At 43.4% G+C, this 26,675-nt stretch overlaps 1 protein-coding gene across 9 annotated transcripts in view; it reads right to left on the bottom strand.

The window, feature by feature from the left end:
* Nucleotides 1–26,675, bottom strand: part of mapk10 (mitogen-activated protein kinase 10) — a 129,464-nt gene that overhangs the window by 80,174 nt on the left and 22,615 nt on the right. For 7 of the 9 annotated variants that reach the window (XM_041885344.2, XM_041885342.2, XM_041885343.2 and 4 more), the window contains exon 2: nucleotides 3,782–3,853. In XM_041885344.2, the coding sequence (XP_041741278.1) occupies nucleotides 3,782–3,853 (72 nt within the window). Of the gene's footprint in view, nucleotides 1–3,754; nucleotides 3,854–26,675 lie in introns of all 9 variants that reach the window. The other 2 variants (XM_041885345.2, XM_041885346.2) reach the window with 2 other exon arrangements.

Genomic DNA, 26,675 nt, shown 5'->3' with positions numbered 1-26,675 from the left:
TCAGTGATGTCACTTTCACCTCTGTGACTGGCTCTAACGCCAGTTGCATTGATAAAGTTTTGTTGTTCATTCATTCATTCATCCATATAAAATACAATTTAGAACTAGTCCCATTAACAATGCATGTTGACTACAATACAATATGCCTGCAACATTAAGGCACACATCACGTTTTCTGTGTCTGCTGTTATTGGCATGTCTAATTTCCAAACTTCATTATAAGATATTTTTATTCATTCCACTTCCTTCACCCTTTGTTTTCTTAATGACAGTTTACAGAAAACTACAGAAACAAAACATTCGATAATCTGTGGTCAAAGGGTTTGCATGAGGGTATCGGCTACCCAGAACTGACAGGGAGACATAAAAAGGCAGCGTAAAGCTGGCAGGACAGGGATGCAACATGGATATGGTAGTGTATCACCCTTTTACCTATAGTGTGTTACAGTGCCTTGCAAAAGTATTCACCCCCCATTGGCGTTTTTCCTATTTCATTGCATTACATCCTGTAATTTAAATGGATTTTTATTTGGATTTCATGTAATGGACATACACAAAATAGTCCAAATTGGTGAAGTGAAATGAAAAAAATAACTTGTTTCAAAAAATTCTAAAAAATGAATAACGGAAAAGTGGTGCGTGCATATGTATTCACCCCCTTTGCTATGAAGTCCCTAAATAAGATCTGGTGCAACCAATTACCTTCTGAAGTCACATAATTTGAAAAATAAAGTCCACCTGTGTGCAATCTAAGTGTCACATGATCTTTCACTTGATCTCAGTATATATACACCTGTTCTGAAAGGCCCCAGAGTCTGCAACACCACTAAGCAAGGGGGCACCACCAAGCAAGCGGCACCATGAAGACCAAGGAGCTCTCCAAACAGGGACAAAGTTGTGGAGAAGTACAGATCAGGGTTGGGTTATAAAAAAATATCAGAAACTTTGAACATCCCACGGAGCACCATTAAATCCATTGTTAAAAAATTGAAAGAATATGGCACCACAACAAACCTGCCAAGAGAGGGCCGCCCACCAAAACTCACGGACCAGGCAAGGATGGCATTAATCAGAGAGGCAACAAAGAGACCAAAGATAACCCTGAAGGAGCTGCAAAGCTCCACAGCGGAGATTGGAGTATCTGTCCATAGGACCACTTTAAACCGTACACTCCACAGAGCTGGGCTTTACAGAAGAGTGGCCAGAAAAAAAGCCATTGCTTAAAGAAAAAAATAATCAAACACGTTTGGTGTTTGCCAAAAGGCATGTGGGAGACTCCCCAAACATATTGAAGAAGGTACTCTGGTCAGATGAGACTAAAATTGAGCTTTTTGGCCATCAAGGAAAACACTATGTCTGGCGCAAACCCAACACCTCTCATCACCCCGAGAACACCATCCCCACAGTGAAGCATGGTGGTGACAGCATCATGCTGTGGGGATGTTTTTCATCAGCAGGGACTGGGAAACTGGTCAGAATTGAAGGAATGATGGATGCCGCTAAATACAGGGAAATTCTTGAGGGAAACCTGTTTCAGTCTTCCAGAGATTTGAGACTTCCAGCAGGACAATGACCCTAAACATACTGCTAAAGCAACACTCGAGTGGTTTAAGGGGAAACATTTAAATGTCTTGGAATGGCCTAGTCAAAGCCCAGACCTCAATCCAATTGAGAATCTGTGGTATGACTTAAAGATTGCTGTAGACCAGCGGAACCCATTCCAGTTCTATCAAGAGGCCTGCTTTTCATCCCAACAGCAGACTGACAATTAAACAGGGGTACAAGGGTAATTTGATCATAATTAACAAAGATTTGCAGTAATTGCAATCGTTTATTGAATTTAGTGGGGGGCTCTAGACAGCTTATATTAACGACAGATAACAGTGCCTTCAGAAAGTATTCACACCCCTTAACTTTTTCCACATTTTGTTGTGTTATAGACTGCTTTTTATAATGGATTACATTGAGATGTTGTGTCACTGGCCTACACACAATACCCCATAATGTCAAAGTGGAATAATGTTTTTAGTAATGTTTTGGAATTAATAAGAAATGAAAAGCTGAAATGTCTTGAGTCAATAAGTATTCAACCCCTTTGTTATGGCAAGCCTAAATAAGTTCAGGAATAGAAATGTGCTTAACAAGTCACATCATAAGTTGCATGGACTCACTCTGTGTGCAATAATAGTGTTTAACATGATTTTTGAATGACTACCTCATCTCTGTACCCGATACATACAATTATTTGTAAGGTCCTTCAGTCGAGCATTGAATTTCAAACACAGATTCAACCACAAAGACCAGGGAGGTTTTCCAATGCCTCGCAAAGAAGGGCACCTACTGTAAGATGGGTATAAAAAATTTAAAAAAGCAGACATTGAATTTCCTTTTGAACATGGTGAAGTTATTAATTACACTTTGGATGGTGTATCAATACACTCAGTCACTACAAAGATACAGGCATCCTTCCTAACTCAGTTCCCACAATACTAACCTAATTGACAGAGTGAAAAGAAGGAAGCCTGTACAGAATACAAATATTCCAAAACATCCATCCTGTTTGCAACAAGGCACTAAAGTAATACTGCAAAAAACGTGGCAAAGCAATTCACATTTTGTCCTGAACACAAAGTGTTATGTTTGGGGCAAATCCAATACAACACATTACTGAGTACCACTCTCCATATTTTCCAGCATAGTGGTGGCTGCATCATGTTATGGGTATGATTGTAATCGTTAAGGACTGTGGAGGACTGTAGATGGGTGAGAAAACAAATACATTTAATGAATTTTGAATTCAGGCTGTAACACAACAAAATGTGGAATAAGGTAAGGGGTATGAATACTTTCTGAAGGCACTGTACATCCCAGAGATTTATCCATCCATCCAGCCATCCATCCATCCATCCATCCATCCATCCATCCTGCCATCCATCCATCCATCCATCCTTCCATCCATCCATCCATCCATCCATCCATCCATCCATCCATCCATCCATCCATCCATCCATCCATCCATCCTGCCATCCATCCATCCATTCATCCTTCCATCCATCCATCCATCCATCCATCCATCCATCCATCCATCCATCCATCCATCCTGCCATCCATCCATCCATCCATCCATCCATCCATCCATCCATCCATCCATCCATCCATCCTTCCCAATAAAAGACTGGAGCATCTTAGCTCTAACTATAGACGATCTAATCAATATTTTCTTGATATTTTCTTGATCAGGGAGTGATGCTGTAAACAACTAGGCCAACAATAAAAACAAACAGTGAGGTGTATTGCGCTTACCAAAGGGTCAATATGATTGGTATTTCACACTGTTGGACGCAATTTACAATATGTCGCCACAGGTTAGAATCACAAATATACGTAGTTAATCCGGTAATCCGTTTCAATCATGTGCATTTTTGTTTCTGTTGTTCACTTTAGCTGGTTTGTAATCACTAGCATCAGTGAGGAAGCCTTGTCCCATTCTGTATAGACTGTACCCAACTCAGGGTTGGGGTCAATTCCATTTCAATTCAATTAATTTAAGAAGATATTTGGAATTGGAATGGCAATTTATTAAATTCCTGAATTTAATAAATTGAAATGGAATTGAGCCCAACGCTGACAATGACAGAAGATAGCTACAACACATAAAGTACAGGCAAGGGGCAGGCTCCCAGAAGGGTCATCATCTGAGCCACAGAACAGACAGAGCTAATGAAGGGGAAATGGAAGTGTATGAATACTGTACCTTATTTTACCTGTAAGGAACACACACCTGACAAAAGGCTATTTTCACATCCAGGACTGGTTCACTGCAGTAATAGAAGAAATGCCTGCTCATAAATACCTGCAAGACACAAACAGAGAGAGGGGAGGGGTTAGTGGTTAGAGGTTAGAGATTATATAATAGAGGTTAAGGGCTAGAGTTGGAGGCTAGAGATTGGAGGCTAGAGGTTAGAAGCTAGAGGGGAGAGTCCAGAGGTTAGAGCCTAGAGTTTAGAGGCTAGATGTTAACGTTTAGAGATTAGAGAGTAGAGATAAGAGGCTAGATGGTAGAATTTAGAGTCTAGAGTCTAGAGGTTAGAGTTTAGTGTTTAGTTAGAGGCTAGAGTTTAGAGTTTAGCGTTTAGTTAGAGTCTAGAGGCTACAGTTTAGCGTTTAGTTAGAGTCTAGAGGCTAGAGTTTAGAGTTTAGTTAGAGTCTAGAGTATAGAGGCTAGAGTTTAGTGTTTAGTTAGAGTCTAGAGGCTAGAGTTTTGCGTTTAGTTAGAGTCTAGAGTCTAGAGTTTAGAGTTTAGTTAGAGTCTATAGGCTAGAGTTTAGCGTTTAGTTAGGGGCTAGAAGCTAGAGTTTAGAGTTTTGTTAGAGGCTAGAGTTTAGAGTTTAGAGTTTAGCGTTTGAGTCTAGAGTCTAGAGTTTAGAGTTTAGTTAGAGGCTAGAGTCTAGAGGCTAGAGTTTAGAGTTTAGTGTTTAGTTAGAGTCTAGAGTTTAGTGTTTAGTTAGAGTCTAGAGTCTAGAGTTTAGAGTTTAGTGTTTAGTTAGAGGCTAGAGTTTAGAGTTTAGTGTTTAGTTAGAGTCTAGAGTTTAGAGTTTAGTTAGAGTCTAGAGTCTAGAGTTTAGAGTTTAGTGTTTAGTTAGAGGCTAGAGTCTAGAGTTTAGTGTTTAGTTAGAGTCTAGAGGCTAGAGTTTAGAGTTTAGTGTTTAGTTAGAGTCTAGAGTCTAGAGGCTAGAGTTTAGTGTTTAGTTAGAGTCTAGAGGCTAGAGTTTAGTGTTTAGTTAGAGTTTAGAGTCTAGAGTTTAGTGTTTAGTTAGAGTCTAGAGTCTAGAGTTTAGTGTTTAGTTAGAGTCTAGAGTTTAGAGTTTAGTTAGAGTCTAGAGGCTAGAGTTTAGTGTTTAGTTAGAGTCTAGAGTCTAGAGTTTAGAGTTTAGTGTTTAGTTAGAGGCTAGAGTCTAGAGTTTAGTGTTTAGTTAGAGTCTAGAGTCTAGAGTTTAGAGTTTAGTGTTTAGTTAGAGGCTAGAGTTTAGAGGTTAGTGTTTAGTTAGAGTCTAGAGGCTAGAGTTTGGAGTTTAGTTAGAGTCTAGAGGCTAGAGTTTAGAGTTTAGTTAGAGTCTAGAGTCTAGAGTTTAGTGTTTAGTTAGAGTCTAGAGTCTAGAGTTTAGTGTTTAGTTAGAGGCTAGAGTTTAGAGTTTAGTGTTTAGTTAGAGTCTAGAGGCTAGAGTTTAGTGTTTAGTTAGAGTCTAGAGGCTAGAGTTTAGAGTTTAGTTAGAGTCTAGAGTCTAGAGTTTAGAGTTTAGTTAGAGTCTAGAGTCTAGAGTTTAGAGTTTAGTGTTTAGTGTTTAGTTAGAGTCTAGAGTTTAGAGTTTAGTTAGAGTCTAGAGTCTAGAGTTTAGAGTTTAGTGTTTAGTTAGAGGCTAGAGTCTAGAGTTTAGTGTTTAGTTAGAGTCTAGAGGCTAGAGTTTAGAGTTTAGTGTTTAGTTAGAGTCTAGAGTCTAGAGGCTAGAGTTTAGAGTTTAGTGTTTAGTTAGAGTCTAGAGTTTAGTGTTTAGTTAGAGTCTAGAGGCTAGAGTTTAGAGTTTAGTGTTTAGTTAGAGTCTAGAGTCTAGAGGCTAGAGTTTAGTGTTTAGTTAGAGTCTAGAGGCTAGAGTTTAGTGTTTAGTTAGAGTTTAGAGTCTAGAGTTAGTGTTTAGTTAGAGTCTAGAGTCTAGAGTTTAGTGTTTAGTTAGAGTCTAGAGTCTAGAGTTTAGTTAGAGTCTAGAGGCTAGAGTTTAGTGTTTAGTTAGAGTCTAGAGTCTAGAGTTTAGAGTTTAGTGTTTAGTTAGAGGCTAGAGTCTAGAGTTTAGTGTTTAGTTAGAGTCTAGAGTCTAGAGTTTAGAGTTTAGTGTTTAGTTAGAGGCTAGAGTTTAGAGGTTAGTGTTTAGTTAGAGTCTAGAGGCTAGAGTTTGGAGTTTAGTTAGAGTCTAGAGGCTAGAGTTTAGAGTTTAGTTAGAGTCTAGAGTCTAGAGTTTAGTGTTTAGTTAGAGTCTAGAGTCTAGAGTTTAGAGTTTAGTGTTTAGTTAGAGGCTAGAGTTTAGAGTTTAGTGTTTAGTTAGAGTCTAGAGGCTAGAGTTTAGTGTTTAGTTAGTGTCTAGAGGCTAGAGTTTAGAGTTTAGTTAGAGTCTAGAGTCTAGAGTTTAGAGTTTAGTTAGAGTCTATAGTCTAGAGTTTAGAGTTTAGTGTTTAGTTAGAGGCTAGAGTTTAGTGTTTAGTTAGAGGCTAGAGTTTAGAGTTTAGTGTTTAGTTAGAGGCTAGAGTCTAGAGTTTAGTGTTTAGTTAGAGTCTAGAGGCTAGAGTTTAGAGTTTAGTGTTTAGTTAGAGTCTAGAGGCTAGAGTTTAGAGTTTAGTGTTTAGTTAGAGTCTAGAGGCTAGAGTTTAGAGTTTAGTGTTTAGTTAGAGTCTAGAGGCTAGAGTTTATAGTTTAGTGTTTAGTTAGAGTCTAGAGGCTAGAGTTTAGAGTTTGGTGTTTAGTTAGAGTCTAGAGTCTAGAGGCTAGAGTTTAGAGTTTAGTGTTTAGTTAGAGTCTAGAGTTTAGAGTTTAGTTAGAGTCTAGAGTCTAGAGTTTAGAGTTTAGTGTTTAGTTAGAGGCTAGAGTCTAGAGTTTAGTGTTTAGTTAGAGTCTAGAGGCTAGAGTTTAGAGTTTAGTGTTTAGTTAGAGTCTAGAGGCTAGAGTTTAGTGTTTAGTTAGAGTTTAGAGTCTAGAGTTAGTGTTTAGTTAGAGTCTAGAGTCTAGAGTTTAGTGTTTAGTTAGAGTCTAGAGTCTAGAGTTTAGTTAGAGTCTAGAGGCTAGAGTTTAGTGTTTAGTTAGAGTCTAGAGTCTAGAGTTTAGAGTTTAGTGTTTAGTTAGAGGCTAGAGTCTAGAGTTTAGTGTTTAGTTAGAGTCTAGAGTCTAGAGTTTAGAGTTTAGTGTTTAGTTAGAGGCTAGAGTTTAGAGGTTAGTGTTTAGTTAGAGTCTAGAGGCTAGAGTTTGGAGTTTAGTTAGAGTCTAGAGGCTAGAGTTTAGAGTTTAGTTAGAGTCTAGAGTCTAGAGTTTAGTGTTTAGTTAGAGTCTAGAGTCTAGAGTTTAGAGTTTAGTGTTTAGTTAGAGGCTAGAGTTTAGAGTTTAGTGTTTAGTTAGAGTCTAGAGGCTAGAGTTTAGTGTTTAGTTAGAGTCTAGAGGCTAGAGTTTAGAGTTTAGTTAGAGTCTAGAGTTTAGAGTTTAGTTAGAGTCTATAGTCTAGAGTTTAGAGTTTAGTGTTTAGTTAGAGGCTAGAGTTTAGTGTTTAGTTATAGGCTAGAGTTTAGAGTTTAGTGTTTAGTTAGAGGCTAGAGTCTAGAGTTTAGTGTTTAGTTAGAGTCTAGAGGCTAGAGTTTAGAGTTTAGTTAGAGTCTAGAGTCTAGAGTTTAGAGTTTAGTTAGAGTCTATAGTCTAGAGTTTAGAGTTTAGTGTTTAGTTAGAGGCTAGAGTTTAGTGTTTAGTTATAGGCTAGAGTTTAGAGTTTAGTGTTTAGTTAGAGGCTAGAGTCTAGAGTTTAGTGTTTAGTTAGAGTCTAGAGGCTAGAGTTTAGAGTTTAGTGTTTAGTTAGAGTCTAGAGGCTAGAGTTTAGAGTTTAGTGTTTAGTTAGAGTCTAGAGGCTAGAGGCTAGAGTTTAGAGTTTAGTGTTTAGTTAGAGGCTAGAGTCTAGAGTTTAGTGTTTAGTTAGAGTCTAGAGGCTAGAGTTTAGAGTTTAGTTAGAGTCTAGAGTCTAGAGTTTAGAGTTTAGTTAGAGTCTATAGTCTAGAGTTTAGAGTTTAGTGTTTAGTTAGAGGCTAGAGTTTAGTGTTTAGTTATAGGCTAGAGTTTAGAGTTTAGTGTTTAGTTAGAGTCTAGAGGCTAGAGTTTAGTGTTTAGTTAGAGTCTAGAGGCTAGAGTTTAGAGTTTAGTTAGAGTCTAGAGTTTAGAGTTTAGTTAGAGTCTATAGTCTAGAGTTTAGAGTTTAGTGTTTAGTTAGAGGCTAGAGTTTAGTGTTTAGTTATAGGCTAGAGTTTAGAGTTTAGTGTTTAGTTAGAGGCTAGAGTCTAGAGTTTAGTGTTTAGTTAGAGTCTAGAGGCTAGAGTTTAGAGTTTAGTGTTTAGTTAGAGTCTAGAGGCTAGAGTTTAGAGTTTAGTGTTTAGTTAGAGTCTAGAGGCTAGAGGCTAGAGTTTAGAGTTTAGTGTTTAGTTAGAGTCTAGAGGCTAGAGTTTATAGTTTAGTGTAGAGTCTAGAGGCTAGAGTTTAGAGTTTAGTGTTTAGTTAGAGTCTAGAGGCTAGAGTTTAGAGTTTAGTGTTTAGTTAGAGTCTAGAGGCTAGAGTTTAGAGTTTAGTTATGGGCTAGAGGTTAGACCAGGGGTGGGCTAACCTTTTGGCTCAAGGGCCACATTGAGTTTTTGAAACCAAGTGAAGGGCCACATACTATAAGCGTGACAAAACATGAAGCCTTTATTCATTTTCACGTCGACACGCAACTACTAGTGTACTGTATGTAGGTGGACATATGCTCGCAGAACAACTCAACCCTTGTTTTTTGTGAACACATTTTTCACAAAATTGATATAATTTATAACATCACGGACACAGTCAAACACACACAGATCCTGCATCTCTACCCTTGTAAAGTACAATCAAACTTAAAAATATATACATATTATATGACTGGAGACATGCTAAATGTAACAGCAGATGTGTAAAAAATAACTATAGAAAAATTTGAGTGAAACATATGGTGAGAGCATCCGTTTCATTTGGAATGGTCTGTTTTTGAAAGCATATTAAGGAACAATTCTCATCTCCATTGTGAGCCGTATTTACAGTTATCCAATCAGCTCAGCCCAAATATGACTGATTAGTTATTACCTGTATCCAAGTGCATTGCTGGATAATTCTCACCGCATAACCATCACCATGATAAAGCATAATCCTTGCCTACCCCAGTCACGGTTATTCAAGTCTTAATGTGAACAATGGGTCTAGTCACCTCTCTTGGCAAGGGCATCAATGTCTGCTGTCATCTTTGATGTAGAGATTCTCAGAACAGCTGACAAGTGGTCATTTGTTAAATTTGACCTGTGACGGGATTTGTTGTAATTCATGACTGAGAACGTTTGTTCACACACATTTACATTTACATTTTTTGTCATTTAGCAGACGCTCTTATCCAGAGCGACTTACAGTTAGTGAGTGCATACATTTTTGGGGGGGCCACATATGTGGGGGGCCACATATGTGGACCCGAATAAAACAAGCATCCTTTGGGCGTGCTTTTTAATGTTTGGAAACTTTGTTTCATTCAGTGAGCCATATAAATGGTCTATTGTTGCTGTTCTGTACTTCTCCTTCAAAGCACTGTTACATTGGATGTCGATGAGCTCCAATTGTGTGTCTGGTGGGGCTTTCTCACTGTCGAAAGACCGGGGGCATGAAACAAGCTCCAGCTCAGTCTCAATCTTGGTGAAGTCTGAGAAGCGGCGGGAAAACTCAGCATGCAGGTCGATCGAAGTGCTACTGTATGTCTCAGTGCGGCACCGCGATGTGGCCGCGTTCAGTGCGGCTAGTGTCGGAAAACGAGCGAGAGACCGGCTGCTCATTTGTCTGGAGAACAACATAAGTTTGGCCTTGATTGTTTTCACATTGGAATACAGTTCATGCACAAAAACACAATTTCCCTGCAGTTTCACATTTAGATCGTTCAGACCAAAAGCAAAGTCGCCCAGACAGTCTGTCTTTCAACACGGAGAAGTCGTCAACTTTACCAACCGTGTCAAGGAACATACCTATCTCCCCTCTCAGTTCCCACACACAGCTAAATACTTTTCCCAGGCTTAGCCAGAGCACATTTGAATGGTACAACAAGTCCTGGTGCCTCTGTGTCATTGAGCAGCTGAATGAACTGACGATGGTTAAGCCCCCTTGCCCGTATAAAGTTGACAAGTTTTACAACCACTTTGACAACATTTTCAAGCTTTAACACACTTTTAGCATGCTTGCTTGAAAAATGACGATTGAGATTATATTCCTTAAAAACGGCAACACTTTCTTGGCATATACATACCGCCTTATGTCCAATATTAGTAAAAAGTATTTTGCTGTCCATTCTTCTTTAAAACACACAACATTCAGAGTCCACTTTTCTCATTTTCGCAGCACTCATTTTTCACGTCAAAAGTCGTCAAGCAATGAAGTGGCTATGATGACTGAGCGCATTCTGAATCTGACCGTAGGCCCAAATACAGAGCGCGCTGCCAGGCTACAGCGCCATCTATTGGAGGTTGTTTGTATATCATGGAATGAGTCATTTTAGGCCAAAAATCATAACTAAAATATAATAAAATGTAATACATTTAAAAAATGTATTGCGGGTTGGATTGAAGAGCCCGGTGGGCCGGATACTGCCCGTGCACCGTACTTTGCCCCCCCTTGGGTTAGACACTAGAGGTTAGAGCTTAGCGACTAGAGGTTAGAGGTTACAGGCTAGAGTTTAGTTAGAGGCTAGAGGTTAGCGACTAGAGGTTAGAGATGTATTTCTTTATTCACGCTTATTTTACCAGGTAGGTTGCCTGAGAAAACATTCTTACAGCAAGAACCTGGGGAAGAGGTTGCAAGGGGTCTTTCTAAAGACTGTGGATATTTAGCCAGCTGGTCCCAGATCTGTTTTAGCTGTACAGCCATCTACTATGGATAGGTTAGAGGTTAGAGGTTAGAGGTCAGAGGTTAGAGGTTAGAGGTTAGAAGTTAGAGGTCAGAGAGTGGGTGCTACCTAAGGTTTCTATGGGAATGGGGTGGAGCTTGTCTGAGTCATATTATAGATACTGAGCCATCCAAAAAAGATGACCTCAACAACCTCATACTGACTGACTGCCGTAGTTACATCTCAGTCCCTGGGGTTTGTGAAGATTAATTGATTGATCACCGCAATGAACCCATTAACAGACCATCAGACCCCCAAGAAAGCCAAGCAGCTCCAGACCTGTCCCGGTCACCAACCCACTCCTACACCACCTCCACGAACGGGCCATATAGCAATGAAAATAAATATTTCACACTGTGGTCAATAGATCACTTTAGATCTGAATGCATATGAGGTGTGCTCTGGCTCAGATGAGAGTACTGAAATATATTGTAGGAACTCTTCAGAAATAAGACAATGTATAGTATAAATATATACAGACAGAAAGACAACCTCGACACCAGCAGTTCTAGGGTTCTCCGCGGTACAATGTGTTGTCTGGCAGCAAGACTGAAAAAAGAAATACATGTCTGATTCGCTCCTATTCCTTGATCCAGCAGAATGGTTCATGGCTACTGTACAGGAGACATGAGAAGTCAGGTAATAATCTGAGATGGCCTGATGAAATACAGTTTGATGGGTATATTTCTTACTAAAGAATTTATTCCTGACGTTTTGATCCACAGTGGAGTGCAGTGGGATTGAAATGTATTTCATTTAAGACGAAGGGTTCCTCTTCGGAAAGAAAAAGCCTTCTAAAAACAGCTATCTGGTGTCATTCAGGAGTCAGACAATATGCTAATATATGTTGATTACTTCCTGGTATATGCTGTAGGCATATTTGTCTCCACCCCCTCACGCCCTGTGGGGAAACCAGGTCTACGTCCCACATGGCATCCTATTCATTATATACAGTAGTGCACTACTTTTGACCAGAGCCATATAGGGCCCTGGTCTAAAGTAGTGCACTATAGAGGGAATAGGGCTCTGGTCTAAAGTAGTGCACTATAGAGGGAATAGGGCCCTGGTCTAAAGTAGTGCACTATAGAGGGAATAGGGCTCTGGTCTAAAGTAGTGCACTATAGAGGGAGTAGGGCTCTGGTCTAAAGTAGTGCACTATAGAGGGAATAGGGCTCTGGTCTAAAGTAGTGCACTATAGAGGGAATAGGGCTCTGGTCTAAAGTAGTGCACTATAGAGGGAATAGGGCTCTGGTCTAAAGTAGTGCACTATAGAGGGAATAGGGCTCTGGTCTAAAGTAGTGCACTATAGAGGGAATAGGGCTCTGGTCTAAAGTAGTGCACTATAGAGGGAATAGGGCTCTGGTCTAAAGTAGTGCACTATAGAGGGAATAGGGCTCTGGTCTAAAGTAGTGCACTATAGAGGGAATAGGGTGACATTTAGGACACAACCCATTCCTTGTTTTTTTAATACATTCAGAAAACTATTCCAGATAAGTGCTTTAAATTTCAGACATTATGAAACATTCAGACAGCACCAACCAACTACCCAAATGGAAGTTGGTCGTATATTCCCTCCTGGCATTCTGAAGTGACGGTCGTCATTCTCAACAACACAACACAACACAATACAATACAATACAATACAATACAACACAACACATTTACATTTTAGTCATTTAGCAGACGCTCTTATCCAGAGCGACTTACAGTTAGTGAATACATTTTTTATTTTTATTTTTTATACTGGCCCCCCGTGGGAATCGAACCCACAACCCTGGCGTTGCAAACGCCATGCTCTATCAACTGAGCTACATCCCTGCCAGCCATTCCCTCCCCTACCCTGGACGACGCTGGGCCAATTGTGCGCCGCCCATGAGTCTCCCGGTCGCGGCCGGCTGCGACAGAGTCTGGATTCGAACCAGGATCTCTAGTGGCACAGTTAGCACTGCGATGCAGTGCCTTAGACCACTGCGCCACTCAGGAGTACAATACAACACAATACAACACAATACAACACAATACAATACAATACAACACAATACAACACAACACAACACAACACAACACAACACAATACAATACAATAGAATGCTCTGTATTCCTGTGCTTTGGACACTGGATATCTGGGTTCAGGTGTGGGGAGGAGGACTTTGCTGTTGTTGTTGTTGTACACATGACTCAGAGCACTCAAGCCATTTGATAATCACAACACGCAGTGGGTTAGAAATTGCACATTGCCTGCATGAGAGGAATTAAAATGTCCAAACAGTGTATTTAACCTGGCATCCTATTATCATGGAACAGTATTTGCTTTGAATCTAGAAGGTCAACATTGACATTGATACACTGTAGTGCAGTTGGATCTCCAGATGCAAAATCACAGCTATCTATAGACATAGGATATTGAAACTCTGATGGTAATGACTGTCAAAATGACAGTCACAATGACAGTCACTTACGATAGCTAGTGTTCTCCCCCTTGGAATATTAACTGGAATAATTCAAACAGCTCAAACAACCAGAGAGAGAGAGGGGGAGAGAGAGAGAGAGAGAGAGACTCATTAAAACTCCTCACATCACCCACGGTTGTGATAAAAGCTAAACCAATTGAGAATTTCACATTGAGTGTCCCACGTGCTATTTCTCATCATTATCAGTTATACAGACAGGATACTTGAACCTATCTACTGTATATATCTTGAATAAAGGTAGCCTGAATCAATTAAAAATGTGTTCCTGTTACACTAACTACAGTGGTCATCGACATAGTGTACAGACTATGATGGCACTGTAAACAATACATATCCACTTCTCAGCTTTCATACAGGCCACTGGGCCTTTCTATAAACGGTAGCTAGGCCACTGGGCCTTTCTATAAACGGTAGCTAGGCCACTGGGCATTCCTGGAAACGGTAGCTAGGCCACTGGGCATTCTGTTATGATTTAACTGGATAGAACCCAAATGCAGACAAGTACACCAAGCCAGAGAAGTTTTAACAGGTTTATTATAATGTTCAATAGTCCAGGTTTCCAATAAATGGGGAAGAGCAAGTCCAGGTTACAGGGAGGGTACAGATCCAGGTCAGGGCAGGTGTGGTACCGTAATGTCCTAGTGTCCGTGGTGAGTCCAAAGGAGAGGCCCGATAGTGAAGAGCAGGATGGTGGTGGCAGGAGTGAAGCGGAGGCAGGAGTCAGGTTCCAAATATCTGTGGCACAGGACAAAAAGTAAATAAACAGTCCAAAAAACACAAGAGCGAAAACAGACAGGTTGAGTCGGCAGCGAGACTAACATGGTTGTCTTGACTATGATCTGACGATGAGTGGAAAGTTTGACCGGGTCTTAAAGGCTGAGGTGATTATGGTGAATGAGCTGCAGCTGGAACCCTGACTCCCGCACACCAGACTTCACTCCTGCAATCAAGGACAGACAGAGGGGAGGGGAGAGCAGAGAGAGAGCTACCTAGCAGCAGTAGGCCTAACAGTACCCCCCCTCTACGGACGCCACCTGGCGGCCGACAGGGTTTATCAGGATGTAACCTATGAAACTCACGAACCAGAGCAGGATCCACAATGAAGCTCCTGGGCACCCAGGAACGTTCCTCAGGACCATAACCCTCCCAATCCACCAGGTACTGGAAACCACGACCCCGGCGGCGAACATCCAGAAGTCGCCGGACAGTGTAGACCGGACCCCCACCCACGATCTTGGGCGGAGGAGGGGGACGAGAGGGCGGGCACAAAGGGCTAACCGACACAGGCTTAATCTGGGAAACATGAAAGGTGGAATGAACCCGTAGGGAGGCAGGAAGCTGTAGCTTAACCGCGCAGGGGTTAACAATAGACAGTATCTTGAACGGTCCTATAAAACGAGGCGCCATCTTCTTAGACTCCACCTTCAATGGAAGGTCCCGTGACTTCAGCCATACCTCTTGACCAGGAGAGTAACCGGGAGCCTGGGACCGGTGACGGTTGGCTTGCCTCTGCATGTACGCCGAAGCTCGGGACAGAGCTACCCTGGCCTTCCTCCAGACCTTGCAGCAGCGGCGCATGTGGGACTGCACCGAGAGTACCGCAAGTTCCCTCTCTTGGGAAGGGAACAGGGGAGGTTGATAACCCAGAGCACACAGAAAAGGAGACAAACCAGAGGAAGCGTTAGTCAAGGTGTTATGAGCATATTCCACCCAGGGGAGCATGGAGCTCCATGACCCAGGGTTAGACCCAGTGACACAGCGAAGTGCGGTCTCCATCTCCTGGTTCGCTCTCTCGGCTTGCCCGTTGGTCTGGGGGTGATATCCAGAGGACAGGCTGGATGTAATGCCCAAAGCTTTACAGAAAGCTTTCCACACCTGGGAGACAAACTGGGGACCCCTGTCAGAGACAATATCCGTGGGTAGACCATGAGAGCGGAACACATGTTCAACCAAAATATCAGCCGTCTCTCTGGAAGTGGGCAGTTTAGGTAGGGCCAAAAAATGAGCGAACTTAGAAAAACGATCAATCACCGTAAGAATGACAGTCTTACCAGATGAGGGGGAAGTCCAGTGACAAAATCCATAGCGATATGCGACCAGGGCCGGCTGGGTATAGGTAGAGGTCGTAGATGACCAGCGCTGGCCTGGGTGGAGTTTTACTCGTGCACATACCGTACAAGCAGCAATGAAGGCTCGAGTGTCCGCCTCCATCGTGGCCCACCAGAACTTCCGTCGCACAAAGTCAAGGGTCCGCGAACTCCAGGGTGACAGGTAAGGGGAGACGAGTGAGCCCACTGAAGTACCTGGGAGCGAGCAGACTCAGGGACAAACATCCGGTTAGGAGGACCCCTCCCAGGGTCAGCTTGATGATGTTGAGCCTGTCTAACAATCCCCTCGATGTCACATGTGATGACTGCAATACTGCAGGTAGGAGGCAAAATGGGTTCAGGGTTACTACCAGTATCAACAGCCGAATGAACACGAGACAGGGCGTCAGGCTTGACGTTGCGTGACCCAGGACGGTAAGACAGAGAAAAATTGAATCTCCCAAAAAATAGTGCCCACCTGGCTTGACGGGGGTTGAGCTGCTTCGCTGACTGGAGGTAAGCCAGATTCTTATGATCCGTCCAAACGATGAAGGGTTGTTCCGCCTCCAACCAATGTCGCCACTCCTCGAGAGCCAGCTTAACGGCGAGCAGTTCACGATTTCCAACATCATAATTCCTCTCTGCCTGAGAAAGTTTCCTTGAGAGAAAAGCACAGGGATGCAGTTTGTTATCTTCAGGAGAACGTTGTGACAACACTGCACCTACCCCAGTGTCGGATGCATCCACCTCCACGACAAACTGGCGGTCGGGGTCCGGCTGCATCAGAATGGGAGCCGAGCGAGCGACGTTTCAGTTCTTCGACGCTGATTCGGCCCCCTTCATTCCAAGCGAACGGTCGTGAGATGGAGGTGAGAGCGGTGAGTGGCGCCGCAATGCGGCTGTAGTCCTTGATGAACCTCCTATAGAAGTTCGCAAACCCCAGGAATCGTTGAAGTTGTTTGCGGGTAGAGGGAGCTGGCCAGTCCGTGACAGCAGAGATCTTAGCTGGGTCCATCCGCAGCTCCCCCTGAGCTATGATGTAACCCAAAAAGAGGTCTCAGACACATGAAATTCACATTTCTCCATCTTCACAAACAGTTTGTTCTCCAACAACCTTTGCAACACCTGGCGCACATGCAGTTCATGTTCCTGGGAGGACTCTGAGAAAATCAAGATATCATCCAGATAGACAAAAACAAACCGATTCAACATGTCCCGAAGGACATCATTGACTAGTGCCTGAAAAACAGCAGGGGCATTAGACAACCCAAAAGGCATAACCCGATACTCAAAATGTCCCAAGGGTGTGTTGAAGGCAGTCTTCCATTCATCACCTTTACGAATGCGCACCAGGTGATACGCATTTCGTAGATCCAGTTTCGTAAAGATGGTAGCACCATGAAGGAGGGGAAAAGCAGAATTAATCAAAGGCAGAGAATACTTGTTCTTAATGGTGATGTTGTTAAGTCCACGGTAATCAATACAGGGTCTGAGGGTCTTATCCTTCTTAGCAACAAAAAAGAATCCCGCTCCTACAGGTGACGAGGAAGGACGCATAATACCTGCCGCCAAGGAGTCCCGAATGTAGTTCTCCATAGCCTCCGTCTCCGGCCGGGAGATTGTACAGGCGACTGCTGGGGAGCGGGGCTCCTGGCTGGAGGTCAATGGCGCAGTCGTAAGGCCGGTGAGGAGGAAGAGAAGTAGCTCTGTGTTTGCAGAAAACGGATGCCAGGTCATGATACACGTCAGGAACAGCAGAAAGATCCATGGACTCCAGTGGAGGTTGAGGCACAGTACTGGCAGGAGTCTGAGCAGAACACAAACAATTCACATGACAAAATGTGCTCCATGAAACAATGCTACCTGTCACCCAATCAATGTGTGGATTGTGTTTTATGAGCCAGGGGATACCAAGGACCAGGGGAGTCTGTGGGCAGTCGATAATATGGAATTGAATGTTCTCCTGATGATTTCCCGACACTCTAAGACAAACAGGAACAGTCTGATGGGTTATGCGGGTCAACAATTGTCCATTTAGACCCTTAGCCTGCAGCGGACAGTCCATAGGAACAGTCTCCAAATCCATTTGTTGAGCCCACTCTCTATCCAAAAAGCTTTCGTCGGCACCAGAGTCAATCAGCGCACTAACAGAGAAATTCTGGGACTGCCACTGGAGGGATGCCTGGAGCAGAATGCGGGGAGAAGAGGAAGAATCCGCTGCTCGGCTCACCAAAACTTCTCCCATAAATGATGAGCCGGCCCTTTTCCCCGACGAACTGGGCAGGAAGGAACGAAATGACCAGCTTCTCCACAATACAGGCAGACCCGAGCCTGAATACGACGTGCACGCTCCTCTGAGGACAACCGTGCACGACCCACCTCCATGGCTTCGGGTTCAGTGCTCCTCGTATCGACTCGGGAAGACACGGCTCTCTCCGTAGGGACGATGCAGGGAGGAGTTTGTTGATGACAGACAGGTTGCTTGGAACTAACACTCCTCTCCCGGCGGCGCCCCGAATCCGATTATCCAACCTGATAGTGAGTGAAATAAGATTATCCAGCGTAGGCGATTCATCATATGACACCAATTCATCCTTTAAAATCTCAGACAAAGCATTGATGAACACTCCTTGTAATGCCTCGTCATTCCAACCACTCACTGCTGCTAAAGTCCGAAACTCCACTGCCATCTCCGCCACACTACGAGCCCCCTGCCGAAGAGAAAACAACCGTTTCGCAGCCTCCTTGCCTCGTACGGGGTGGTCAAAAACCTTCCTCATCTCCGTGGTGAAGGCCACGTAAGCGTTGCAAATGTCCGACTGACTCTCCCAGACCGCGGATCCCCAGGCACGAGCGGAACCGCTAGTAGAGTTGATAAGGTAGGCAATACGGGCTCTTTCTGAGGCGTAGGTGAGGGGCTGTTGTTCAAACACTAACGAGCATTGAGTCAAAAAATCGCCACAGGTTCCCATGTTCCCGCCATAGCGCTCTGGAGCAGGAACAAAAGGCTCTCTGATCTGGGCTGAAGGGGTAGTAAGGGCAGACACTTGATTGGTGAGTAATTGAACCTGATTAAGCAGCACCTGACTGTCCTCAGCAATCGTCTTAAACAGGGTATCATGTTGGCCAAGTAGAATGCCCTGATTGGCTATGGCAGTCCAAATTTGAGTGCACTCTGGGGTGGTATCCGAGCTACTGTCTGCTGGGTTCATGTTGGTCAGATCATACTGTTATGATTTAACTGGATAGAACCCAAATGCAGACAAGTACACCAAGCCAGAGAAGTTTTAACAGGTTTATTATAATGTTCAATAGTCCAGGTTTCCAATAAATGGGGAAGAGCAAGTCCAGGTTACAGGGAGGGTACAGATCCAGGTCAGGGCAGGTGTGGTACCGTAATGTCCTAGTGTCCGTGGTGAGTCCAAAGGAGAGGCCCGATAGTGAAGAGCAGGATGGTGGTGGCAGGAGTGAAGCGGAGGCAGGAGTCAGGTTCCAAATATCTGTGGCACAGGAGAAAAAGTAAATAAACAGTCCAAAAACACAAGAGCGAAAACAGACAGGTTGAGTCGGCAGCGAGACTAACATGGTTGTCTTGACTATGATCTGACGATGAGTGGAAAGTTTGACCGGGTCTTAAAGGCTGAGGTGATTATGGTGAATGAGCTGCAGCTGGAACCCTGACTCCCGCACACCAGACTTCACTCCTGCAATCAAGGACAGACAGAGGGGAGGGGGAGAGCAGAGAGAGAGCTACCTAGCAGCAGTAGGCCTAACACATTCCTGGAAACGGTAGCTTAGCTAGGCCACTGGGCCTTCCTGGAAACAGTAGCTAGGCCACTGGGCCTTCCTGGAAACGGTAGCTAGGCCACTGGGCCTTCCTGGAAACAGTAGCTAGGCCACTGGGCCTTCCTGGAAACAGTAGCTAGGCCACTGGGCCTTCCTGGAAACGGTAGCTAGGCCACTGGGCCTTCCTGGAAACGGTAGCTAGGCCACTCACTGAACTGGATAAAACTGTGGCATCATAGGTTACAACAAAGCATTGACAAATGTATCTGCAGTCAGATACAAGGTATTGATAGCCAACATGATACATGAATAAGTGAATGTATGGTGTTAACAGAACACACACAGAGAGGCAGGAAGAAGAGGAGTAAGGGAAGACTGAAGACAAGATGGAGGGGACAGATATCACTGAGTAAGATGGATGACAAGCTGTTCGCCTGCCGCCTCAGTAAAGATGATAACACACTCAGACCTGGGTTCAAATACTATTTGAAAACATTTCAGATACACTATATAATTTATATAAACGTATGTGGACACCTCTTCAAATTAGTGGATCTGGCTATTTCAGCCACACCCGTTGCTGACAGGTGTATAAAATCGAGCACACAGCCATGCAATCTCCATAGACAAACATTGGCAGTAGAATGGCCTTACTGAAGAGCTCAGTGACTTTACACGTGGCACTGTCATAGGATGCCACCTTTCCAACAATTCAGTTCATCAAATTTCTGCCCTGCTAGAGTTGCCCCGGTCAACTGTAAGTGTTGTTATTGTGAAGTGGAAACGTCTAGGAGCAACAACGGCTCAACCGCGAAGTAGTAGGCCACAGAACGGGACCGCCGAGTGCTGAAGCGCGTAGCGCGTAAAAATCGTCTTTCCTCAGTTGCAACATTCACTATCGAGTTCCAAACAGCCTCCAACGTCAGCACAAGAACTGTTCGTCGGGAGCTTCATGAAATGGGTTTCCATGGCCGAGCAGCCGCACACAAGCCTAAGATCACCATGCGCAATGCCAAGTGTCGGCTGGAGGGGTGTAAAGCTTGCTGACATTGGACTCTGGAGCAGTGGAAATGCGTTCTCTGGAGTGATGAATCATGCTTCACCATCTGGCAGTCCAATGGACGAATCTGGGTTTGGCGGATGCCAGGAGAATACTACCTGCCCCAATACATAGTGCCAAATGTAAAGTTTGGTGGAGGAAAAAGTATGGTCTGGGGCTGTTTTTCATGGTTCGGGCTAGGCCCCTTTGTTCCAGTGAAGGGAAATCTTAACGCTACAGCATACAATGACATTCTAGACGATTCTGTGCTTCCAACTTTGTGGCAACAGTTTGGGGAAGGTCCTTTCCTGTTTCAGCATGACAATGACCCTGTGCACAAAGAGAGGTCCATACAGAAATTGTTTGTCAAGATCGGTGTGGAAGAACTTGACTGGCCTGCACAGAGCCCTGACCTCAACCCCATCGAATACCTTTGGGATGAATTGGAACACCGACTGCGAGCCAGGCCTAATCGGCCAACATCAGTGCCGACCTCACTAATGCTCTTGTGGCTGAATGGAAGCAAGTCCCCGCAGCAATGTTCCAACATCTAGTGGAAAGCCTTCCCAGAAGAGTGGAGGCTGTTATAGCAGCAAAGGGGGGACCAACTCCATATTAATGCCCATGACTTTGGAATGAGATGTTCGACAAGCAAGTGTCCACATACTTTTGGTCATATAGTGTACTTAATCTGGGCTTGATTGAGCTTGCCTGGCGCAATGGAACACATAGAATAGTCACAAACCCCGCCCATCTGACACTCCAGGCAGACTTAAGTAAACACTAAATACATTTGAAAGATTTTAAATAGTATTTGAACCCAGGTCATAACACACTACAGTCTCGCTCCAAAGCAGAGACAGGACCCAGAATTCATGTTTCTGTAATAGTGGTGGGGCGTACAGAATCTCGAGCCTTGACTGTGGGTCAGTCCTATATTGACAGAGGTGTCGTTGATGCCCCTGGAGAGCTCAAAATCATCCTTAATAAAGGACGGACACCCTCCTCCTCTTCTGGTTACTAGGTCTCTTCGTATATCCACAGTAGACACTAGCATTCCACTTAATGTAAGGCAATATAATGGCTACGTTCCAATGTCCATCACTAATAGTCTCTGCAGCAGGTCACATTATACTGACACTGACATAAAGAATCTGTGTGTAGGCTACAAATTAATTGAGACATGATCAGGTAGTCGGAAGTCGGAAGTCATTATTGGTTAGTATTCTGTCCAGAAAGAAAGAAAGACAAAGAAAAAAGGATCTGGTGGCATAGCAACACTGAGGTAATAACACATTGGCATAGCAACACTGAGGTACTAACACATTGGCATAGCAACATTGAGGTACTAACACATTGGCATAGCAACACTGAGGTACTAACACATTGGCATAGCAACACTGAGGTACTAACACATTGGCATAGCAACACTGAGGTAATAACACATTGGCATAGCAACACTGAGGTACTAACACATTGACATAGCAACACTGAGGTACTAACACATTGGCATAGCAACACTGAGGTACTAACACATTGGCATAGCAACACTGAGGTACTAACACATTGGCATAGCAACACTGAGGTACTAACACATTGACATAGCAACACTGATGTACTAACACATTGGCATAGCAACACTGAGGTACTAACACATTGGCATAGCAACACTGATGTACTAACACATTGGCATAGCAACACTGAGGTACTAACACATTGGCATAGCAACACTGAGGTACTAACACATTGGCATAGCAACACTGAGGTACTAACACATTGGCATAGCAACACTGAGGTAATAACACATTGGCATAGCAACACTGATGTACTAACACATTGGCATAGCAACACTGAGGTACTAACACATTGGCATAGCAACACTGAGGTACTAACACATTGTCATAGCAACACTGAGGTACTAACACATTGGCATAGCAACACTGAGGTACTAACACATTGGCATAGCAACACTGAGGTAATAACACATTGGCATAGCAACACTGATGTACTAACACATTGGCATAGCAACACTGATATGAAGAGTATTTGATCCAATATTATAAAGATTGTAAATTGTATGAGAGAGCGAGGAAAGCCATGTATTAGTGGTAACAAGAGTGAGGAGCAGAGGGTTGGTGTGCCAAGGTAGATTGGGGGCCACTAATGCTAATCTTAGGATTGGTGCGTGATGGAATGGCCTGGCAAGGGTGAGATATGACACCAAGGAAAGGAATGATATGGGCATAGTTGAGTGAAAACTCAATTATGGTTAGCAACTGGATAAGACAAAAGTAGACTGGAAGAGCACTATATAGCCTGAGAGAGAGTCTATGTAATTCAGTCATATGATAAGAGGCAAAGCACGTTCGTCTTATTATGTGATCCAGTACTGAAATAAATGTATATCAAACTTCCATCTGAGTGTCTGCTACTTTCTCTTACATCCTGAACTTCTCCATACCATAAACTCATCATAACAAACAGTGAGGTACTAACACATTGGCATAGCAACACTGACGTACTAACACAATGGCATAGCAACAGTGAGGTACTAACACATTGGCATAGCAACAGTGAGGTACAGTAGCCTGAGATTACAACACCACTCTGTGAGAGTGGTAATGGTCAGATTACTTAGCAGCAATTTGCTTTCACATTAGAGATAATGATTATAGTAGATAAAGACATTTAACTGATTTTCTCCAATCAGGGACCTTTTCTTGGAATAGTCAACTATAATTGGTGAGGCTGCAAATCAGCCATATTAGATTAAGTGCATGCGGAGATGACTCAGGAATCAAACCTCCACCTCCTCCTCCACCTCCTCCTCCTCCTCCTCCACATCCTCCTCTTCCTCCACATCCACCTCCTCCACCACCTCCTCCTCCTCCAAAAAACATCTGAAAACGTGGCATGAAATGAAGGAATGGTAATTTGAATAATAATCATGAATGCTACAGCCACCACCACCATTTCTCTCTCTCTCTCTCTCTCTCTCTCTCTCTCTCTCTCTCTCTCTCTCTCTCTCTCTCTCTCTCTCTCTCTCTCTCCTCTCTCTCTCTCTCTCTCTCTCTCTCTCTCTCTCTCTCTCTCTCTCTCTCTCTCTCTCTCTCCTCTCTCTCTCTCTCTCTCTCTCTCTCTCTCTCTCTCTCTCTCTCTCTCTGGAGGAGGTGTCTGAGGTTTCCGTTTTTAATCAAAGACGACTTCCTACCTGTCAATCACATATTATAAACACAAGGAGCCCCAAGTGATCCCTGTACTGTTATTATGCACCTGCTGGGTCATAGCAGCAAAAAGTGCAATAACTCAATTAATTTGCACCAATGTGATCTAATTTTCCCAGTATAATAAATATTACACACCTCACCTCAGTGTGTGATGAAGATGGGATCAGGACAGTAGTAGCCGAAGACGGAGGATAGAGGGGGTAGTTGTGTCGATTGCTGAGACATATTTGACACTTTCATTTACAGTTTTTCTCGATTGCTAAGACACATTTCTTGAAAGCTGCTCTCCTTTTCTCTTAACTGTGAACACAAAACCCAATTTTCAAGCTACATTCACAAAACCTCACACTCTTCTTGCAAAACCAAACTTTCACCTCAAAACAGTTCAATATGTGCTCAAAACTGAACTATGTTGTCAAATCGTGCCCCGAGTCAATCAAAATAAAAAACACTACTGAACAGTCACTAAACACTACGTAGAAAAATAGAAAACACAATGCTCAGGACATGAAGCTGGAGAAATAAATGTTTATTGTTCACTGTAGGCTAAATGCATGTTGCAAAACAAAAAAAAACTGTGCATTTAGCACTTGTACAAAAAGACAAAACAGAAATCTTGTGCATTTACATGTAGCACTTGTAAAAACAAACAGAAATCTTATGCGTTTGCCACTTGTGTACAGTAAGCCCATGTAAAAATAAAGTACAAAAATATACAAATAAGTGCATTACTCAGCCACAGCATCATGTCTCCGTACTGGGTCAGGCCACAGGACTTCATCCACATCACAGGCCACATTTTGTCTGGCCAGGCAACGGGGAAAAAAACCCTGGCATGCCGTATCCAGGCTTGGCATGCCTCCACACCTATGTCACCACAGGCAAGTCCCATGGCTTGCAGGAGATTTACCCTGGTGTAAGGTTGGCGTTCATATACCTTCCACCGCCATGAGGAGAATAATTCCTCAATGGGGTTTAGGAAAGGGGAGTACGGTGGAAGGCAAAGATTGATAAAACCTTGGTTCATATTGTACCACTCTCTAACCTGGAGGGCTCTGTGAAAACTCACATTGTCCCAAACAACAACATAGATGGGATGCTCATCCTGCTGCCCTAACAAAGCATCTCGCATGTGATTGAGGAAAATGAGGAGCTGGTGAGTGTTGTAGGGCCCCAGGTTGGCATGATGGTGGACAACCCCATGATTGCTGATGGCAGCACATAATGTGACATTGCCACCACGCTGCCCAGGAACACCAACAATGGCCCGATGGCCAATCACATTACGGCCTCTCCTTCTCCTTTTGGTGAGATTAAACCCAGCTTCATCCATGTAGATGTATTGATGGGGTATTTCCATTGCATCCAGTTGAAAAACCCTCTGTAGAAATATATATAGTTTTGTAAGTGATACGGAAAAAGTGATTTAGGCCACTACAGTAAATCACTACTTAGAGTAATCAACATTGAATGTGTCTGGATATATGCCAACCTGTACATACTGGAATCTTTGCTCTTTGACTGTGTCTGAGTTGCGATCAAAGGGCACTCTGTATAGCTGTTTCATGCGCAGTCTGTTGCGCTTGAGGACACGATCAACAGTAGAGAGGCTGACACTGTTGATACCCTCAAAATTTAAATGGTCCTCAATGATCTTCTGCTGAATTTCGCTCAGTTTAATGGCATTGTTCTCACGGACCATATCAACAATTAGGGTCTCTTGGTGTGGGTAGAACATACCTGTCCTCCCACCCCCATGTGGCAGTATTTCAATTCTACAAAAAGAGAACATGGAGTTACAAAAAATATACATGGAATACTAGGCCTACAAACAGTTAGACCAACCCTCCATTACAATACTACAGTACATTGGTACAGTGATGTACTGAAACATATATTTACTTACAGTATACTGTGGTACAGTATATAGTATGTCATACAGTAATTGCTGTCAACATTTACATACTGTACTATAATGTCAAAAAAAGGTAATTACCTGTTCTCTTCTCTAAATCTTCGGATTATGGTGGACACAGTGAATCTACTGATGTTTGGTTGTACCCTTTGTCCAGCCTCCCTCATGCTCATACCATGGACAAGAACATGGTCAATCACAGTAGCTCTGATTTCATCAGATATTACTGTTCTTTGTCTTCGCTGACCACCTCGACCACCTCGACCTCCTCTCACACGAACTCTTCCTCTCAGATTTCTATCCATTGTAGGGCCTCACAAACCAGTGCTCTCTGAACTGGCTTACTGTATATGTTCCCTCACATCATTAGCCACAAGTGTGATCAATTTTGAGTTGTTGTGTTCAAGTGGTGACACCTGTGCTCTAATTGTGTTTGACTTTTGTCACCTGTGCTCACCATTATGCAGCACGGGTGCATCACAATGAAAATGTGTTGGCAAGTTATGTCTAAACAGGTGAAAAGTGCTTATGGTTTTGCCAAAAGAGTGATTGATTCAATCAGTGGGTTCAGGAAACTGAGCATTTGGTTCAGACAATAGGGTTTAGTGTTTTAGCAATTGAGAAAAACTGTAATACTCAAAATGTCTGTCCTCACAACCGTGCATATTTTTTCTATGATAGAGATACGATGGCGGACAACCACTCGCCTTCCAACCATTCGCCTTCCACCATACAGGACAAATGTGACTGTAAGCTAATGGGGAATACCACCACCATCCCCAATAGAGAGAGAGAGAGAGAGAGAGAGAGAGAGAGAGAGAGATTAGAGAGAGAGAGAGAGAGAGAGAGAGAGAGAGAGAGAGAATGAGAGAGAGAGAGAGAGAGAGAGAGAGAGAGAGAGAGAGAGAGAGAGAGAGAGAGAGAGAGAGAGAGAGAGAGAGAGAGAGAGAGAGAGAGAGAGAGAGAGAGAGAGAGAGAGAGAGAGAGAGAGAGAGAGAGAGAGAGAGAGAGAGAGAGAGAGAGAGAGAGAGAGAGAGATAAAGAGAGAGGGGTATTGTGTCAATTGCAGACATACATTTTATCGAAGTTGCCTCTTTCATTTCATACTCAATATTTTCATAATATCTGTCCTCTCACCACCCCCCGTTCTTGCAAAGCAGTGTGGTCCGTGTGTCAGGCAGCTGGGAGTAGGGAGCCATCAGGGCCAAAGAGTTACCCGTCTAACAGAACACAGAGGGTGTTCTTTAATGGAAGCCTCTCCAACATAATCCAGGTAGAATCAGGAATTCCCCAGGGCAGCTGTCTAGGCCCATTACTTTTTTAAATCTTTACTAATGACACTGCCACTGGCTTTGAGTAAGGCCAGAGTGTCTATGTATGCGGATGACTCAACACTATACATGTCAGCTACTACAGCGACTGAAAGGAC

Source organism: Coregonus clupeaformis, chromosome 9, assembly GCF_020615455.1.
Source record: "Coregonus clupeaformis isolate EN_2021a chromosome 9, ASM2061545v1, whole genome shotgun sequence".
Lineage (NCBI taxonomy): Eukaryota > Metazoa > Chordata > Actinopteri > Salmoniformes > Salmonidae > Coregonus > Coregonus clupeaformis.
The sequence above is the reverse complement of the archived record's forward strand: the minus strand, read 5'-3'. Positions and strand labels throughout refer to the sequence as shown.